This window comes from Bos javanicus, chromosome 2 (assembly GCF_032452875.1).
Source record: "Bos javanicus breed banteng chromosome 2, ARS-OSU_banteng_1.0, whole genome shotgun sequence".
Taxonomy (NCBI): Eukaryota; Metazoa; Chordata; class Mammalia; order Artiodactyla; family Bovidae; genus Bos; species Bos javanicus.
The window spans coordinates 31,589,464-31,611,024 of NC_083869.1; the positions used below are offsets into that span (position 1 = coordinate 31,589,464).

The 21,561-nt window shown below is 36.5% G+C and overlaps 1 protein-coding gene across 4 annotated transcripts in view; it reads left to right on the forward strand.

The window, feature by feature from the left end:
- Positions 1–21,561, forward strand: part of COBLL1 (cordon-bleu WH2 repeat protein like 1) — a 166,673-nt gene that overhangs the window by 77,067 nt on the left and 68,045 nt on the right. For all 4 annotated transcript variants that reach the window (XM_061436517.1, XM_061436521.1, XM_061436539.1 and 1 more), the window contains one exon: positions 21,043–21,231. In XM_061436517.1, the coding sequence (XP_061292501.1) occupies positions 21,043–21,231 (189 nt within the window). The remainder of the gene's footprint in view (positions 1–21,042; positions 21,232–21,561) is intronic.

Below are 21,561 nucleotides of genomic sequence, written 5' to 3' on the forward strand. Positions count from 1 at the left end.
AAACTAAACAAATCCATTTATCCATGTAAGCCATGAGGTCAGATAGTTGAGACTATAAATAGGCAGATTTAATGATGCCATTAATAAGGAAGTAGAGAGAGTACTTCTAGGGTGTCTTGTTTACTCCCACTAGGCATATGCTCTTTAGAAAGCAAATTACTGAACCAGAGGAATAAGGGAAAAGCTAAGGTGAGTAATAGAATTATTTAACCCAAAGTCATTATACTTTCAGTATTAAGAATATAATTATATACCATGTTCATGTTTGAAATGATTATGCATTAATCTTTAGAATTAAATTTGGGTGAGTGTTTTCTGCGGAATCTTGGACTTATATAGTTATGACTTTAAATGGAATGTGAGGATGCGTTCTTCTCACTCATTAACTGTGAAAACAAAGACGAGAGTTATTTGTACAAAGACAGATTGCGGTGGTTAGTCTATAAACCATACACAACTAGAAACGCATGTTTTTTGAACCCTACTGTTTCAACCTTCCCACAATGCTGTCCCTTGTAATGACTAGCGTTCCCCTCTTTCCTTTTTATTAAACTTCAGCCTATAGGCAATTCTGTTATTAAATAAACTCTCAAGTCATATAGAAATTCCACTGATGGTTCTGTTTGTCAGAGTAATTTGTTTGTTAATCGTTTTTATTAACATATTTATAAAATATGTACCTACCCATTTTTTTTTTCTCAAAGAGAAACTCTTTGGAAAACAATGTAAAACTGTTGTATAAACACACAAAAATGATGAAGTATTAAAGTGATGACTGATTACATTTGATAAGGGCTTTTTGTTTTTTTGTTTGAGAATTACTCTCATGGAATCACTAAAGATAGTTTTCCAGTTTTCACAGTGAATTGGAAAAAAGGTTGTTGGTCAAAGTTAATTGTCATTTTTTGAAGTGCAGATACATTATATCTCATCTAATTCATGAAAACATGCAATAGTTTATCATGCAATAGTTTATAAAAGAGAAATAGGAAAAAGGTTAGTTTTGCTTGTGAGATAAAATATAACATTCTTTATCTTTTCTAGTCGTTACTTTTTTTTACATTTTTAGTTTTCCTAAATGTAAAAATAACATGGGACTGGTGCTTAAGAAATTTAGGGGACAAAAAGAATGTAATGGTCTTTTTGTGAGATCGCTGCAATAAATACATCTAATACGTTTTTATTTTAGGGTCAAAAAGTGAATGTGTTGTTATTATTTTAGCTCCTTTATCTTGGCATTTATCATAACAGGACCACACCTATTATACCAGAATTCTTCTGCTAAAAAAAAGTTGTTTTAATGGCTTTGATATTCTAAGAGCTATTTTTGAACAAAATCTTTGCTAAGACTGTGCTGTATTGACCACCAGTACTTGGCATGTTACATATGCCTTTGTTTCTAGTTCCACCTATTTCCTCAGGGAAAGTTTATATAAATGAGACTACTGTATATTTCTTTGTCATTTCCTTCTGTTGTTTCTCAGGAGGAAGAACTGCAATGGATTTTATTGTATTTCTATGGTAAATTAGCTACCTTTTTGTGGAAATGAATACATGGTAGTTGGGAAGGCCTGGAATAGTATTTTGGGTTGCTTAAACTATGCAGAGGACACAAAACTTACCTTTTAGCATGTGAGTAATTTCCTATTTGAAAGGATTGTGGTTTTATAGAGCACAAAGGCACGGTTCTGATGAAGTTAGTCTTTAGCATATACATGTCTCAGGGTTTTCTTTTGCTGAGTCAGTGCTTCTTTCAGTGAAAATAAATTGTATTTATTGGATAGAGTCATACAGTGTTTTTTCTTTTCAAACTGTCACTTTAAGTAGAATTTTAAGACTTCAGTAGTTGTTTGACCAGTACTGGATGTACATAGTAGGAGATTCAGCAACAGAATGGCATCAGAGAAAGGAAACAAGCTTGGAAATGAACTGTTGTCATTCAGTCTCTAAGTCACATCCAACTCTTTGCGACCCCGTGGACTGCAGCACACTAGACTGTCCTTCACTATTTCTTGGAGTTTGCCTAGATTCATGTCCATTGAATTGGTGATGCTGTCTAATATCTTATCCTCTGCCACCCTCTTCTCCTTTTGCCTTCCATCTTTCCCAGTTTCAGGGTCTTTTCCACTGAGTCAGCTCTTTGCATCAGGTGGCCAAAGTATTGGCGCTTCAGCTGCAGCATGTCCTTCTAATGGATATTCAGGGTTGATTTCCTTTAGGATTGACTGGTTTTATTTCCTTGCAGTCCAAGGGACTCTCAAGAGTCTTCTCCAGCACCACAATGAACAGTATGAACAGGCAATAAGATAGTCTAGGTGCTGAATAATTACCTGTTGTATGGGAGTGTATGTGGGGAGACCTAGTGTTTCTTTGTCTCCTGGTTCAGAGTCTTTCTCCTGTATCATTACCTTTAACTTATGATTACTACATTAAAAGTGCTCATTTTAATTAATTAATCTATGATTTGATTTTTTTCACAAACTGAAATATAAAATACATTCTTATTTGCTGATGATTATGGGAAACTACGTATAAAATAATTTCTTGGAAAGAGTTGCCTGACGATGTAAGAAAACATTAACAAATATAAATGACTTTCTGTTAGATGGAAGGAGGAAAACAAACCGTTTTAACGGGATCTAGATGTTAGAATCCTAAATGTTGATTGGTTATTTTTCTACATTGCTTAAAGACAATCAGAGTTTTGTAGGACTGAGGATAATTTACTCCTTTTATAAGTTTTTCTGTGAATCAGGGTCAAATGGTCAAAGGAAATTGTCATTTCATACCAAATACATCAAATACCCTATCCCAGTATGCTTCTAAGAAATTTGGATATTTTTTAGAAAACTAGGAAGATGGTTAAGCACCTGATGTGCATGTGTACGTTATTTATCTGAAAGAGAGAATCCATTCATTGAACACTATTTTATTAAGCACCTTCTCTGTGCCCAAAGTTTCCTAGATCCTTCAGGATATAGCACTAAAAAGAGAGTAAAGTGCCTCGACTCAGTGAGCTCCCATTCACTAATCACTAATCAGAAATGTGACCGTGTACAACAAGCCATTTGAACATGACCATCACTGTATGAAAAGGATATGGTCTGTGAACGGGGGTCTTTTGTTTAGTGTGCCACTATATGCTTACAACAAATAAACACCTTAAGGATAATTAAGGAGATAGGAAGGACAACTCTTTCACAGAGGCCTTTATCTCTTTGTCAGTATTCTTTGTCAATAAATATTATTTGGTTTTAATTTCATGGTGATTTTTAGTTATGATGGCATAAATACAGTTTTTAATAAATTTTTACTTCCTTTGGTGAAGTTGTTTACTTGAGGACTGAAAGGAGTCATTAAAACACTTAATTAATAGAAATGGATTGTTTCTGGGGGAGGTATCAGTTTGGGACCTTGGGATTAACAGATACACTCTGCTGTGTATAAAACGGATGGACTGCAGGGGCCTGCTGTGTGACATAGGAAGTATTTTCAGTGTCTCGTGGTGGATGGGAATCTGTAAAGAATGCGTGTGCGCATGTGTGTGTGGGGCTGAGTCACTTGTTGTACACCTGAAGTATTGTGGGTCAACTATACTTCAATGCGGGGAGTGGGGGCAGGGAAGAGAACTGGATTGTTTCATGTCTTTCTTCCTTGGATAAAAGGGATTATTTCTACATAACTTTAAAATGATGGTTTCTGGAGAGTTATACTTATGTATTTATATCCTACTACTGCTTAGATTGTTATTCTATTAAGAGAAAAAAGTATCATTTCTGACATAGATGGAGAAACAGTGGAAACAGTGGCTGACTTAATTTTGGGGGGCTCCAAAATCACTGCAGATGGTGACTGCAGCCATGAAATTAAAAGACGCTTGCTCCTTGGAAGAAAAATTATGACCAAGCTAGACAGCATATTAAAAAGCAGAGACATTACTTTGCCAACAAAGGTCCATCTAGTCAAGGCTATGGCTTTTCCAGTAGTCATGTATGGATGTGAGAGTTCGACTGTGAAGAAAGCTGAGTGCCAAAGAGTTGATGCTTTTGAACTGTGGTGTTGGAGAAGACTCTTGAGAGTCCCTTGGACTGCAAGGAGATCCAACAAGTCCATCCTAAAGGAGATTAGTCCTGAGTGTTCATTAGAAGGACTGATGTTGAAGCTGAAGCTCCAATACTTTGGCCATCTGATACGAAGAGCTGACTCATTGGAAAAGACCCTGATGCTGATGAAAGATTGAAGGCGGGAGGAGAAGGGGACATCAGAGGATGAGATGGTTGGATGGCATCACTGACTCAATGGACATGAGTTTGAGTAAACTCTGGGAGTTGGTGATGAACAGTGAGGCCTGGCGTGCTGCAGTCCATGGGTTGCAAAGAGTCGGACATGACTGAGTGACCGAACTGAACTGACATGTGTGAACTGATCCATAGTGTTCTCATTTTTCACTATCTTTCTTACAAAATTAAGCGGTAAATGAAGAGACAGCTGGTGTGGTTTTTGCTTGGACTTCAAGTGTTTGGATGAACTAACAAATTGAGTTTTGGGCCACAGTGTCTTAAAGGTTTGTCTGTGTATGGGTCAGAGTTTTCCAGCAATCTTATGTCTAGTAATACTGTCGAAGCTCTTAAATTTCAGACAACTCATTCATTGGGTCAAATAAACTTTCCATTCCCTTAGTGAAACGTGCTGAGTGGCTGTCCTTGGCACAATGAACTCCCAAAGTCAGTAAGCTATTAATACATTGCCTGCACATGCCCCTTGTTATGTTTCATCAAAAATTTGTTTTGACTATTTCCTAACCTGTTAAGGCCTGTTTTTATAATTACTTATTATAATAATGTAATTAACCTAAATATGACAGACATATGATTTGAATTCAGTAACAGTTGTCTGATAAAAGCCAAGTTAAATACTGAAGAAAGAGTCTTTGGTGAGCCAGCTACCCCACCCCTCCAAAAAATGTACTGTTGAATTACATGTAATAAGGCAACTGAAGGAATGAAACAAAATGCTAAAATCAAGGAATTTGCGTTCGAATTGCTTGCAGGTGTCTTGAAATCCTTGACAAAGTTAAAAAAAATTGGAAGTGGGCGGCAAGCCTTTATGTGCTGCTTATGTAAGAAGGACAAGCTGAAAATTCAGTAAGTGGGTACAGTTGCAAATATAAACATTTCACTCTGCAACAAAGATCAAGAATTAATTTATCGTGTATTTTAAGTTACAATGCTCAAGGTTTCCTTGAACTTTTGATTTCTCACTTTAAATGGCTTTTTAAAATAACCTACTGATTAGAAATTTTAAAGGGTTTTTGTTATATTTGCATTGCTTTTTGATCCTTTTCCTAAATCCCTATTCTCAAACTTTTGTTTTCTGTAAGAGAACATTGATATCTATTCTATTTATATATTTAGAAATGCAATAGATTTTTTTCTCCTAATGAAAACTTTAAATATATGAGAAAAATACTAAAAACATTTATGTAGTTTTATCTAGGAGTTGGTGATGGACAGGGAGGCCTGGCATGCTGCGATTCATGGGGTCGCAAAGAGTCGGACACGACTGAGTGACTGAACTGAACTGATAAAAGTATAGTTTTGAACCATACTTTGTTATATAAGCAATACCTAGCGGGGAATCCTATGTTTTCTGTGTTTAGGTAGTGAAGTCAGTATATAAGTTAAATGTAGTTATATTGAGTTTTCATTATACCAACTACCTCTTCCTTTGTTAGATATGTTAGTCTATTCAATGATTATTACTTTGTATCTTGTCTAAAAACAAATAAGTTTAATTATATTATTCATTATAGTTAATGGAAAAGCAGAATCTTATGGTCCTTGTTGTTGTTTAGTTGCTAAGTCATGTCCGACTCTTTTGCAACCCTGTGGACTATATAGCCCACCAGGCTCCTCTATCCATGGGGTTTTCCAGGCAAGAATACTCGAGTGGGTTGCCATTTCCTTCTCCAGGGGATCTTCCTGACTCAGGGATTGAACTCCTGTTGCTTGCATTACGGGCGGATGCTTGTATATCCCTGAGCCACCCGGGAAGCCCTATGGTCTGAGCTGTTTTAATTATAGTCGAAATGTTTCTTGGATAATCAGTTTGTGTCTGAAGCTGTGTTTTGTATAGTCTACATGTGGCTTATAATTCTTGAATACTTATTGGTCTTTTGTAACTATGTGTTAATTTTAAGTGCCAGTGACTTCAAATAATGTTGAGGAATCTTGGCTTTAAACTATTTCCTTATGCCTGTGGGATTTGGGAGGAATTATTACACGGAGTATGGACTGAGCATGCATGTAGTTATACTGAGTACTAGGAATACTAGGAAGAGACTGTATTAGTTTGTAAAGTCTTCATATGAACGACATACTGTACCAAGAATGGATGTGTACAGATTTGCCTATAAATGTTCATAGTAGCATTATTTACAATAGTAAATAGAAAAAAGTGCAAACAATTCAGTATCCATCAATTGGTAGATAAATAAATAAAATGTTATATATTCGTATAAAGGAATCCTATCGGGTAATAAAGAGTAAAAAAGTACAGATACCATGCTACAACATGGATGAACCTCAAAAGGTTGTGGTCACTGAAAGAAGCCAAACTCAAAAGGACACATATTGTATGATCTCATTTGTATGAAATGTCCGAAAAGGCAAGTGTACTGAGACAGAAAGTTGCTTAGTGAGTGCTTAGGGCTTGAGATGTGTTAAAGTTAAGGCAAAGATATTAGAAAGAAAAATGATGATCCTTGCTTGCTTGAAGCACTTACTAGGACTATTTGAGTAGAAGAAGCAATAAAGACTTTAAACATACCTTCTGCGGTATTATTATACCCAACAAAATTAACAATTCCTTTTGCATATCATCTAATACCCAGTTTTTATTTAAATTTCTCTAATGTTCGCTTTGTCCAAATTGGATTCAGTTTCACACATTACTTTGGTGTTTATGTCATTTAATTCTCTCATACTATATCAGTTCTTACCCCCTCATCTTTCCCCCCACATTGTCAATTTGTTAGAGAAACTGGGTTGTAGACTATCCACATTCTAGATTTTGATAATTAATATGTTGATAATTATTAAACAGCTGAACAAAATGACTAATGTTTCATCCTTTTGAATTGTTTTGAATTAGTTTTCCACAGAGCTGAGAGCAAGGGAGCTAGCATTTTAGAGTTTATAGCAACTGTTTGAGATAGAGATTAGCAGTCTTTCAGAAATTAGCAGCTTTAGGTGTTCTAAGACTTGATTTATTCTGTTATATTGCTACATTTTTCCTGGTAATAAGATGGATGGAAGACAGTGTGAAACTGCCAGTCATTCTCCCTGAGGAAAGTGAAAGGAACCAGTGGGTCCTTGGCACAAAGACTCCCCAATAGAAATGCAAAAACCATTGGTCTGAGTTTGAAAATTGGGCTGCTTAGTGAGGGGATAATTGATGGAAGTCTTGGTAGACTTCTTGGGTTTTAATTCTTAATTTGTTGTATATGAAGTAATGTCTAGGTTGATCTTTTTAATGCTTTATTTTTCAAAAAAAGAAGCTTTTAGATCAAATGTGTTCATGCTTATGTATGTGTGTGTAATTTGCCAACTACAGTGGTTTTACATAGGAGCACAGGTAAGGACCTTTAATAGACATTTAAAAATGTGACCTGTGTTTCTTATTGAGAATGTTTCCCCTACATGCCTTTGTTTTAATAACATTTTTTTTAATGCCAGCATTTTCCCTTCTATATTGATATAAAAGATTTGGGTTATGAATATTGATATTTGCATTTAAAAAAATAGATCAGGTATTGGTTTTATTTGTATGTCTTTCATTTACTCTATAAATGAGAGTCTCCTCACTCAGTAAGATGTCTGTGAATGAGGTTCTGTGTGGGTAAGACTTCTTTAGTAATTAGCCATTAAATAGAACAGTATGTATTGATGGAAATCATCATTTTTCTTTCTGATACCTTTTCCTTTATTTTAGTCCAGTGGGTCTCAAACTGTAATGTGCTGGACCACTAGTGGATGGGATTAGGACCCCATATTCAGATTCTATTTTAAAAACTATAATGTGGGCCCACTCAAGCAGATCTGTATTAAAAGCAAGTTCCATAGATAACTCTAATGCTCATTGAATTTTGAGAATCGCTACCTTAGATATAATTTTATTGTAAATGAAATTGTGTATAGCTTTATTTTTAAATAGTTTGATTTGGAGGAAATTGCAAAAATAATGCTGAGGTTTCCCTTTGCCTCCCCCAAGCTTCCCCTGATAATAATATCTTACATAACCACAGTATGTTATCAAAATCAGGGAAGTGATTTTGGTACAATACTCAAATAGAGACCTTATTTAGATTTGTATCACCTCTTACATGCATTCTTTACTTTAAAAAATTTGTCTTGATTTATAATTCTATGAAACTTTCATACATGTGTAAATGTGTGTGGCATTCCACAGCAGAATACAGAACTGTTGCATCACCACAAAGGCACTCCCTTATATTGCTCTTAATGGTTACACCCTGCCTCCAACCCTGGCAGCCAGTGATCTGTCTTCTATGACCATAAGTTTGTTACTATGAGACTCATATAAATAGAACATATAGTACTTAACCTTTTGAGACTGGTTTCCACCCCCTCAGCATAATGCCCTTGAGATCATCCAAGATGATGTATATCAAGGCTTGCTTTTTATTGCTAAGTAAGAGAAGGCAATGGCACCCCACTCCAGTACTCTTGCCTGGAAAATTTCATGGACGGAGGAGCCTGGTAGGCTGCAGTCCATGAGGTCGCTAAGAGTTGGACATGACTGAGCGACTTCACTTTCACTTTTTACTTTCATGCATTGGAGAAGGAATGGCAACCCACTCCAGTGTTCTTGCCTGGAGAATCCCAGAGACGGAGGAGCCTGGTAGGAGGCCGTCTCTGGGGTCGCACAGAGTCGGACACGACTGAAGCGACTCAGCAGCAGCAGCAGCAGCAGTATTCCATTGTGTGGATGCATCACAGTTTATTTATTCTCACGTTGGAGGACATTTGGGTTGTTGCCTGTTTGGGTTTGTTATGAAGAGAGCTGCAATAAACATTCAGGTACAGGTTTTATGCAAACATAAATTTTCATTTCTCTCATGTCAATACCCAGGAGGAGATTGCTGGGTCAATGGTATGCATTCGTTTAGTTTCATATTATGCTGCCAAACTCTTTGCCAAAGTGGCCATACCACTTTGCATTCACTTTGTTCAAGACATCTATGAGAGATCTAGTTTCTCTGCATTCTTGTCTGTGTTTGATATTATCAGTGGTTTTGATTTAGGTGGGTAGTGGTATCTCATCATAGCTTTAATTTGCATTTCCCTAAATGAATAATGGTGTCAGACATCTTTTCATGTGCCTGTTTGCCGTTCTTACCTCCTCTCTGGTGAAGTGTTCAAATCTTTTCCTATTTAATGATTGGATTCTTTGTTTTTTAGCCATTGCATTTTGAAAACTATATATTCTGAATATGACTTTTTGTTGGGCATGTGTCTTAGAAATAATTTCTCCTGGTTTGTGGCTTGTCTTTTCATCCTGTTAACTTGGTCTTTCACACAGCAAAAGGCTTTAGTTTTTGATGAAGTTCAGTTTACTGATATTTTAAAATATCTTCTGCGTTGCATCTTTGTTGTCATGTCTGAGATCCTTTGGCCTAAGCCTTGGTCCCAAGGATTTTCTCCTATGTTTTGACCTGAACATTTTATAATTTTATATTTTACATTTAGATCAATTTTAGGTTAACTTTTGTAAATTCTGAGACACTGTTTCTAAGTAGTTTTTCTAGCCAGTGTTTGACAAAGCTTATAGCTAGGAAACTTAACTTGGAAAATTCATTCCTAGGATTTTTCTTTATCAATAGGCAGTGAATGTTATGCCTTTGAACATGGTTTATGACAACAGACACCATTCGCAAACATATATTTAAAACTTTAACAGAGACTAAGGACTAAGTGCTGTTTAATATTTACCAAAAAGTACATATTTGAGAGTAGGTTATTGAGGTTATGATTCAAAAGCATCTTATGCTTTCATTTTAGGGTTGGTTAGTCTACCAGTGTGCTTGCTTGGCTGACATATACATTCCTACTGTTTAATATGCATGTGTGCATATATTTTAATAATTATAATATCCACATTTAATGTTCTTCAGTTCCTTACCTAGCTTGATTAAAATTAAGAAAACATTTGAACTAAGAACTCTTTTTTTTTTTTTTAAAGACTTAATACTTTTAGGGTAGTTTTAGGTTTACAGCAAAGCTAAGCAGAAGATACAGATTTTCCATATAGCCCTGCCCCTACACGTGCATTCTCCCCGAATGGTACCCTTGTCACAACTGATGAACCTACACTGATACATTACAATCACCTAAGTCTATAGTTTACATTAGTAATCACTTTTGATATGCATTCTACAGATTTTTGTAAAGAAATTATTTTGGGTAGCGGTAGGTCTTTGCTGCTGTACGTGGGCTTTCTCTAGGTGCAGTGAGGAGGGGCCACTCTTCCTTGCAGTGCACAGGCTTCTCATTGCGGTGGCTTCTCTTGTTTGGCACACAGGCTCTAGGATTATGGGCTTAAGTAGTTGTGGTACATGGGCTTAACTGCCCCACGGCATGTGGAATCTTCCTGGACCAGGGATTGAACCTATGTCCTCTGCATTGGCAGGTAGATTCTTATCCACTGTACCACCAGAAAAGTTCAATTCTACAGGTTTTGAGAAAAACATAATGACATGTATTCATCTTTACAGTATCATATAGGGTATTTTCACTACTCTAAAAATCTTCTGCATTCCACCTATTCATCTCTCACCAAAACACCTGCCAACCACTGGTGTTTTTCACTTTTTCATATTTTTGCCTTTTCTGGAATGTAATATAATTGGAAGTATACAATATACAGCCCTCTCAGACTGGCTCCTTGTATTTAGTAATATACATTTAAGGCTCCACCATGTTTTTTTCATGACTTAATAGTTCATTTCTTTTTTAGTGAAAAAAGTGGAAATGATAGGGTAATATTTTATTATCTGTATGTACCATAGTTTATTTATCCATTGACCTACTGAAGGACATCTAGGTTGCAAACTAAGAACATTTTAACTTCCTTTTGGGGGTAAAAAAAAATTTTTTTTTTAACTTTTACTGTTGTTATTTCAGAGAAGCTAGTACATAAATTTAATAAGTAACCTCTTTAAAAAGTGGAAATATTAATATATAAGGCTTTTTATATTTAATTATTATGTGGCAAATAAAAAAGAAGCCCAAGAAGTTTTGTGTAGTCTTCTCTACCCATCATTTTTGAATTTTTAAGTTGTATTGTCAATCACATTTTTTATTTACCTTTTCAGACTAATTTTCATAAACTGCATCAACGTTTCCATGTACATTGCCTGCAAGGCAGCAATATGAAGTTCAAAGGAAGCATTCAGTAAATGATGCTAAGCCCAGTTGCTACTGACATTTATTACAGAGCAAAAGCCTAATGCACAGAGTGAATGGGGTAGCTTGGAGTTACACTTTATTTTGAAAAAAATTACCTACTAATCTCTATACGGTTTAAGAATTTAATAAGATACTAATTTTTTTCAAAAAGGAATAGCACTTGTTAAGGGATTATCTATGTAAAACATTTGCACAGTTCCTAGAACTAGATAAGCTTCAGTTAAGTTAGTTTTGTAGGGCCCATTTAGGATATCTTTAAAATTGCTTGCTTGGACTCACTTCATTTTTAAGCTACTAGTGTCAGAGGATCTCATGCGGTATTTCTTTAATCTACCCAGATTCTTTCTATAGCACTGAAGGACACGGTGGGTGACCAATTAATGCCGATGACTGTCTTTTGACTCACTGTTTACTTTGCTTTCAAGTCTGTTTTTTCAACTTTGCTCATTTGTTTTGATGAATTTTGTATCTTCTCCATTGATATGTTCTTTGCTAGTGAAGGCTTTCCTCATTTCTCCTCTTGTTGATGTTTGACTTTCTTAACTGTGCATAAAACAAACATCCCACATAAGATATTTAGAAAACCCTGAGACAAGCTGAAGTTGCAACATTTATGGCACAGATAATGAGAAATTTAATATTTAATTTATAGATACATTTGCCTACTTTAATCTTTGTATGATGGTTCCACATTCCACATTCACATATATGTGAAAATGTATCCGTTTATATTTTATGTTTTTCTGTGTATAAATTGTAACTTAGTGAAAAATATCAAGGGAAATTTATGTTTTCTTTCCTTTCATAAGAAACTTCCTTCTTAGAGAAAAAGAAGCAAAAATATAACGAAGATTTTAATTTGGAAAAGTTATTACTAAACTTCAGGCATACTGTTAAAATTTGTTACCTTCACTGAGACCTTCTTGATTTACAAAAACTTGATTGACCTAAATAGCAACCTTCAGGGGGTGTTTCAGACTCTGCAAAGTCATTAGGAATGTAAATCATTAACTTTAAATGAATACCTACTATCTGTCAGGCATTATGCTAGACCTGTAGTTATCAACTGGCTGCCCTTGAGAATCCTTTGGGGAGATTTAAAAAATCCGGCTAACCAGTTAAATTGGAATTTCTGGGCACGGGACCCGGGCATTGGCATTTTATAAAACTCCAAAATGAGTTCATTCTGTTGCCAAATTTGAACACCACTGGGTGAAGACTGGGCTGAGATGAGTGGGTATAGGAATTGGCGCCTTTCTGAGTGGTCAGAGAATACCTATATGACAAGGAAATTTGTCATATTATTTGATCTGAAAGAGCTGAAGGCACAGGCAGTTTGAAGTTCTGTAGTTAAAAGTATTTGGGACAGAGGGAGTAGCTCTACAAATCCTCAGATGTGAAGGAAAGGAAAGAAGGCCAGGGTGAGCTACAGTGAGCTGTAGCCTAGTAATAGGAGTGGCTTCCCAGGGCTTTCCACTGTGTCTCAGGCCGTAAAGAATCTGCCTGCAATGCCGGAGACCCAGGTTTGATCCCTGGGTTGGGAAGCTCCTCTGGAGAAGGGAATGGCAACCCACTCCAATATTCTTGCTTGGAGAATTACATGGACAGAGAAGCCTGGTGAACTACTGTCCATGGGATCCCAAAGAGTTGGAAATGACCAAGCAACTATTACACACGCAATCAGAAGGGAGCTCAGATGTTGGCATGGAGTGGCTCGGTGATTTCTTAGACATTCACTTACATCAGGAGTTCTGGGAGAGTTGTCAAAGGTGCTTTGCAGCCTCTACCCTCAGTGTTTCTGATTATTTAGCTTTAGGGTAGGGCCTGAGAGTCTGCCTTTCTCACAAGATCCCAGCTGCCACTCTAAAATCAGGCTTTGAGAACCAGCAGCCTGGCTCATCTAGGGCTAGTAAATCAGGACAGGATTTGGTTTTATTCTCAATGCTTTGGGAGACCAGTGAAGGGTCAGAGATGTGATGTAATCTGATTTACATATTTAGCAGATCCCCCTTGACTACAGAGAATAATAGATTTTAAGGGACAAGAGGAAACGATTTTAAGGAACAAGAGGAAAAGGGGAGAGATCAGTGAGGAAGCTATTGGAGCAATCCAAGCAAGAGATGACAGCTTAATTGCCAGGGTGTAGTAGAGAAGCTGGTGAAAAGTATACAGATTCAGGTTATGTTTTAGAGTTAAAAGCCCACAAGACTTGATAATGGATTGAAAATAGAATAGAGAAGAATCAAAATATGCCCAGAATTTTTGCTTGAGTTAACAAGGTGGTTAGCGTGGAGCCTTTTCCATGGATGGGACATCCTGGGGAAGGGTTGGATGAGAATTGGGGGAAGAGAGGAGAATCAAGAGTTTTGATTCTGAGATACCTTTGGGACTTTCCAGTGGAGAAGACCATGAAATTTGGGGGCATGTAAGTCAGAACTCAGTAAACATGTCAGGGTTGGAGATGTGCATTTGAGGGTTATCAACTTGTAAATGATGTGTAAAGCCATGGAGTTTATGAAATTACTTGGGGGTGAGGATTGTAGAAAGAGAAGACAAAGGGGCAGACAAGAAACCCTGGGGTGGCCCAATACTTAGAAGTCAGACAAGGAGACTTCTAAGGGCATTGAGGCTGAGGAGTGGCAGTAAAGAAGAAAACAGGAGATTGTGTTGTTACACAAAGAGATAAAGGGAAGAGAATTCCAAGCAGAGGGGGGTTGAGCAGCTGTGAAATGGGTCCTTATTGGAATTTAGGAGCTTACTCAAATGTGACTGAGATGAATTGTATAATTGTCTATCAGATTTGAACACACAAAAGTGATTGTGACCTTGACCAGAGAAATGTCTGTTAAGAGTCATAAAATGCCTTGGGTCTGCCCATGTTGCCTTTCATCACTACTTTGATTAGCTATAAGGCTCATCAAGAAAAGGCACTTAATTGCATTCCCTCAAGCACATAGCACAGTGTTATGTTCACCATTGAAACAGATTTTTGTTTAAAATAATCTTCCCTTGTTTTATTAAACCCAGGGAGACACACTAAGAAATTATTTTGAAGAACTGGTTTCTATCATTGAAATGTGTAAGTTAGGAACCATCAGAATATTGCCAGATGCTTTGAAGGATGCCTCGTCAACACAACTACAATGCTTCTAATGTTTGATTAGTACAGCCCTCTATATTGAGAGAGTGAAAGTCGCTCAGTCGTGTCTGACTCTTTGCAACCCCATGGACTCCAGTCCATGAAATTCTCCAGGTCAGAATACTGGAGTAGGTAGCCTTTCCTTTCTCCAGAGGATCTTCTCAACCCCAGGGATCGACCCCAGGTCTCCCACATTGCGGGCAGATTCTTTACCAGCTGAGCCATTAGGGAAGCCCAATACTGAGAGAGGGTGGCTATTAAATTTCTTTTTTGTCATTAGAATTTAATACTTTAAAAACCTACTGTTAGGACATTTTATTCTTACATTTTTTTTTTAATATCAAAGCTGTATTTTTGTGTAGTATTTCTCTGAATCTTTAAGGATACAATATAAATATAGCAATCAATTGAGACCCCACTGGACTTGAGTAGCTTATTAAGAATGCAAATAGAGCTCATATTGGGTTGGCCAAAAAGTTTGTTCAGTCTTTTCCATAATATCTTATGGAAAAATCCAAATATATTTTTGGCCAACCCGATACAACTGAAAGCTTTTTTTCTTTCAAGCCAAGTAGAGGTGTTTGAGTAGACACTTGTTTTGCTGAGCTTCTCTTTTATTCCTTTTCTTTTATCTTAAAGATACTAATATTGACAGGGATGGAGAGATGATTGCAGTGGATACATGATTTTGAAGTACTTTTTAGATCAAATGATAAAAAGAATTGATCAGTAGTAGTAATAGGATACCACTTAAATTCTGTGTTAAAGTTAAATTTGGGTATTTTAAAGACATGTTATTTCATATTGTGGGATTGTACCTTAATTTTCATTGTGAAATTGAATATAATATTGAGATAATTTTAATGAGTAAAATAATGCTTAAGCAATAATTTTACTGTGGCTTGTTATTTTTAGGGCTCGATTAATGGATTTTTGCCTTGACATAGAAAATATTTCTATCTTAAATATCTTTTCAGTATTGGAGAAGGAAATGGCAACCCAGTCTGGTATTCTTGCCTGGAGAATTCCATGGACAGAGGAGCCTGGTGGGCTGCCATCTATGGGGTCACACAGAGTCAGACACGACTGAAGCGACTTAGCAGCAGCAGCAGCAGCCACCACCCTTGTATAAAATTTGCTGTTGTTACTGTTGAAAGTAGTGGCCTCTGAGGAGCAGAAACGGAGTCAAACTAGGCCACTGGTGAAGAGGAGCTTAAGTGGAAATCCCTAGAGGATTAAACTGGTTCAAACATCATTCTTATTTAAAAGAGGTGTAGGGACTTCAATGGCGGTTATGGTACTATAATTTTAATATATTAATAAAAACTAGCATTCATAAGCCGTAAATGATAGTTGTTATTGCACGTTGATATGTTACTCTCTTTATCAGAATTTCCTTTGCTTAGATTATGCTAAAAACTTTGATTATTTTTACTATACTTTGCCTTTGGGTGACATTTAACCTAATTTTGCTATCACTTCAAAGCATCTCAACTAAAACATTTAAAACATTGGGAAGTATGTGAGTAAGTGAAAGGCATTTAAAAAATTTGTGCTGGTGAGTAAAAGGTCAAGTAAGTTAAAAGTCTTAAAGCTACTTAGGATTCAGGCCCAATCCAGGCCTCTGTGTGGTATTCCTTTCACTAGACTATAGGATATAGTGAGCAAACTTTAGATAGACACATTCCTGAGTTTAATGCAAATGGATCACAGTTGGGAACTAAACGCATAGACGAACCTACAGCCTCTACCTCCTAAATACTACTTTTCTTTCACAAACTGAGTCGCTTTTCTTTTTTCTTTGAAGTATACCTTGATATCTGCCTTCTCATCCTCACAGAGGATTTAAGCTTGCTCTCATTGCTCTGAATTTTCAAGGTTACCTGTTATATATATTTTTTTCCTTTGTATTTGTTGTTTGAAAAGTGAAGTTGCTCAGTCGTGTCCGACTCTTTGTGACCCTATGGACTGTAGCCTATCAGGCTTCTCTGTCCATGGGATTTTCCAGGCAAGAGTACCGGAGTGAGTTGCTTTTTCCTTCTCCAGGGGATCTTCCCGACCCAGGGATTGAACCCAGGTCTCCCGCATTGGAGGCAGACGCTTTACCCTCTGAGTCACCAGGGAAGCCTAATTACCTACATATTGCATCTTCCCTGTTGAATTTCTGATTCATTGTGGAAGGATCTTGGTTTGATTCTTAATATGCTTGCCACTTTTCAGGGCTAAAGGTGACAAATGCTTTATTATAATCATAGGGAACACTGAAGTGATCTTAATAGATGTTCCATGTAAAAAATATTCCAACAAATGCTTCGTTCTGCTTTTTCTTTTAGGTTGGCTTACCTTTAAGGTGGATTTTCATCATAGACTCAAAGCTTAGGAAATGAGACAGTCACATATATACAGAACATTAAAACTGTTAGAATTCATTGCAGTGTGCAATAGACAGGGAAAATGTCACAAGGAATTGTGATTCAATCTGGACTTCAAAGGATAGATAATATGTGTCAGTGCAGGGAAAACAGGGAGGGCATTCAAACAGAGACCAGAAGGAGGAGCACTTGGAGATGGGAAGGTACCTTCAAAGATGAAAGCAGGAGATAGGGAGGTGACTGGTAGAAGGCGGTGCCTATTAGACCTTCTATGGTACCACGTCTCTTGAAAGCCAGGTTCATTGTGTGCAAGGTTGTTCCTGATGCTCTACTTCTGTGCCTGTAGAGAGTTGGACTTGTCATCTGACCTTTCTCATGAAACTCCTCTAAAGCCCTAAACTTCTCAGTTATCCTTTGCTAATAAAACTACTGCATAATTTTCAATATTCATCTTCTTAAAAATAAAACATAATTCGTTTCTAAAATCCAACACAGCTAATTCTGATGTACCTTAGTGGTACGACTTTTTTCCTTCTTAATTACATGCTTAGGTACCTCATCTTATGGGAAGTATTCACAGAATTCATTCATTTAGCGATATGAGTGCCTGCTGTGTAGCAGACATTGCTCTAGAGATTGCACATATTAGCAATTATGTGTGACACTAGACAGGGGAGACAAGAACCTGTACTCATGGGGTTAATTACTAATGGAAGGAGACATGATAAGCAAGAATGGTAGTTGCTGATAAGCCCTCAGACAAAAGTAAAGCAGAGAAATAGAGGTGTTATCTTAAGGTCAGGACAGACCCCTTAGAGAGGCCTGAGTAAGAACTGTCCTAAATGTGTTCAAGGAAAAGGCAAGAGTCATAGGCCTGGAGTGCAGTGAGCCTGGGAAGAATGTGGGAGAGGAGCTTGGAGAGGCTAGGGTAAGGGCGGACAGATTATAAAACTCTACATCTTATTTCAGGTGAGGTCAGAAGCCATCGAAGGGTGGGAAAGGAAGTTCTGTAACTAGACTTAACATTTTAAGAGGATCACTCCAGCTGCTATGTTGAGAATAGAGTGTAAAGTGACAAGGCTGGGAATAGGAAGACCAAGAGCAGCTTGAACGGAGGTATTTCGTAGTCAAGGTTGTTGATGGATTCTGGGTCTATTTATAATATAGAGCTGGCAGAATTTGTCAATGAATTGGATTGTATGTGTATGAAAGAGGAGATTTGGGGCCCAAGCAACTGAAAGAATTATGATTTACTGAGATGGAAGTCTTGGAGAGTAAATCATTTGGTTTGGAGGAGCTGCGAAGAGGAATTGGAAGGTAAATTAAGTTGGAGATTCCAGTCAGTCATCTGAGTCCAGATGTCAAGTAGGCATTGGATTTACAAATCTGGAGTCGAAGGGAAAGATCCAAGCTGAATATTTGGCATTTAAGATTTTCTTCATATAGATTTTTCAAAATCCTTATTGTATTTACTATGATAATTTTTCAATTTATTTTTGTTGCTAATGTAAAAGAAGTTTTCTCTTTCATTATACTTTGACTGGGTTTTGCTTATGTTTACATAGGCTATTGATGTTGGCATGCTCACTTCGTGCCAAGCTACCTTGCTGAATTCTCTTATTTATAAAAACGTTTTCATTGATTCACTGATTTCTCCTCTCCTTTGGCTTCTCTATGGAATTTTACCAAACTCTTCAAGTTTGAGAAGTACCACTTTCTTTCATGGTTCGATTTGCTTTTCCCTGCTAAAATATCAATTATTTCTTGTCTTTTCCTGTGAGTTTCTATTCATTCCCCAAACTCAACTCATGTTTCCCATCTGTCAAACATTTCTGGATTGCTACACAGGTTTCTCTTCCTATGAGCTTCAGCTGTATCATCTGCATACCTGTACTAGAAGAGTCATCAAACTTTATTCTAATTTTGCATGTATCTATCAGTCATTTTTGGGGTAGGAGAACTGGTCTGGCTGTTGCAGTCTTTACATCCCCAGTGTTTAGCTGAATCTGCTACATGATTGTCAGTTACAGGGTAAATGTTTGTTGAATAGAGGAGCAGTCAATTTTAATAGATTAAAAAGCATTTGGAAATTGGATAAAGTTGTTCTTCATAGAAATTTTATAAACTTGTTATATTTACTGAAATACTTCCAAAAAATTCATTTTTATCACTATTGTAAAAGAAATATTTTCTAAAGTGTAATGTAACTTTGCAATTATACTCCTAAAAATTAAAGTTCTAGTATTTTAGAAAATTAATGTAGGAACCTTGTTTCTGTTTTTACATGATGCTGAGCGCACAAAGGTGCTTAGATTTGTGAGACATTAAGTTTTGAAAATACTGAATGTGACTGGATGTTACATATTTACTTACAGAGACGCCCTTTTATCTTTATGGTTTTTATTTTTCCCTAGGAATGGAAAGAGGGAGAAATTAAAATTTGTATTTTTCTGAATAGAAAGCAGAAGTATTTTTTCTTTCAAAATCAGTCTGGGGATGGGAAAGAATAGGTGAAGGAAATTAAGAGATTTGCTGTTGTTTAGTCGCTAAGTCATGTCTGACTCTTTTGAAACCCCATGGACTGTAGCCCTCCAGGCTCCACTGTTTGTGGGATTCCCCACTCAGGAATACTGGAGTGGGTTGCCATTTCCTTCTCCAGGGAGTATTCCCTGACTCAGGGATTGATCCCACTTCTCCTGCTTGGCAGGTGGATTCTTTACCACTGAGCTACCAGGGACGTCCATAATTAAGAGCTACAAATCTCCAATTTTAAATAAGCCACAGGGATATAAGATATATTAATAGCACAAAAAATATTATCAGTAATATTGTAATAACTTTGTATGGGGACAGATGGTTACTAGACTTAGGATCATTTCATAACATATGCAAATGTCAAATCACTATGTAGTACACCTGATACAACGTAATGTTATATGTCAACTATAATTCAATAAAGTAACATTTGCAAAAGCTCTAATTTGCAGTACTTAGAAAATATGCGTATGGACTTACTTATAGTTACATGATGTTTATTTCCATGTCTCATTGTTTTCAACCCCTCAAATCATTGAATTGGTCTTGTGCAGAATGTCTACTACTATTTCTGTTATAAATCAGTTAAGGGGTTGTCCTGGTAAGTGACACTGAAACATTTATTAGAATAATTGTAACATTTTTTATTTTTAGGGCTTCCCTGGTGGCTCAATTGGTAAAGACTTCACCTGCAGTGCTAGAGACCCAAGTTCCATCCCTGGGTCAGGAAGATCCCCTGGAGAAGGAAACGGCAACCCACTCCAGTATTCTTGCTTGGAAAATTCCATATAATTTAACAAATAACCAATTGCAGTTCACTGTTTATTAGTAAGTCCAGTGGGAAATACAGCATACTTCTTTCTTACAAGGAGTAATAATTGTAGGCAGAGAGATGAAATTTTCCAGGGAGGAAAAATGGGGAAAAAAAATGTTACATTTGTGTAATTTGTTGTATGTGCCATGTAGGATATGTGCCACCTCATATTGATGGAGGGGGTGGGAGGATGGTGGTTGCAGCTAGATTTAGTAGCATAGGTAGAGTTTAATCTGGATAAAGATGCAGAATACACTACATTAGAAAAAAGCAGAATGAAATACATGAAAGCAAGAGCTAGTAGGAGGTATGGGAATGAGATATTAGGACAGTAAGAATTTTATAATTTGTTCCATCAAACAAAATGCAATACTTTTGCCTGCTGTAGTGAACACACACTAATTGAATTTAATGAAGGCCAATATCAAATTTCTTTGTTATCCTGTTTGTTTGTATTGTCAAGTAATGCAAGCATATTGTTGAAAACAAATATACTGATTTTTAAAAAGGCAAAAATTTTTTTAAATTTAATTCTACCATCCCTAGTAAGCTAACAGTTGTAATATTTTAGTGCATTTTTCCCGGATGTGAAAAAGCATACACACATTTTGTGTTTTTATTAAATGAGATCGCATTAGCAAGTTATTTTTAAAACATGTATACTTTATTCTTTGTGTTTTGTTTTTGTTTTAGGAGAAAACCAAAAGCCAAGGCACCGCTTCCTCCAGCTGAGACCAAATGCCTTGATGCCTCTTCAGTTGATGATTCTGTAGAGTCTTCTGCTTTTATCATGGATCAGAAAGAGAACATGACAGATAAAGACATTGAACTCTTGGTGGTTCTACCTGGAGATATTATCAAATCTACTACTGTTAATGGCAGGTACGGTGGAGTGAATGAAACATCAGGATTTCCCTTTCTTCTGTAATTGAAACCCTCTGTTTGGACTTCTTTTTTCTTTGCCAGATACGTTATTCATCACTCAGTTTAGTTATCTATTAAAAAAAGGAGTAGATGATAAGAGGTATTAAAATTTTCCTGACAATGCTTTAAATATCAAATGTATGGATTCCACAACCCTGGTGAAGTGACTCTTGAAATTTGAAACTATGTTACATTTTGTTAGTCATTTACTAAGTTTTTTTTTAAAATGGTCTTTTCCAGAAGAATAGTCATTAGTTTTATTGATTTTCTAAGTCAAACTTACAAAGC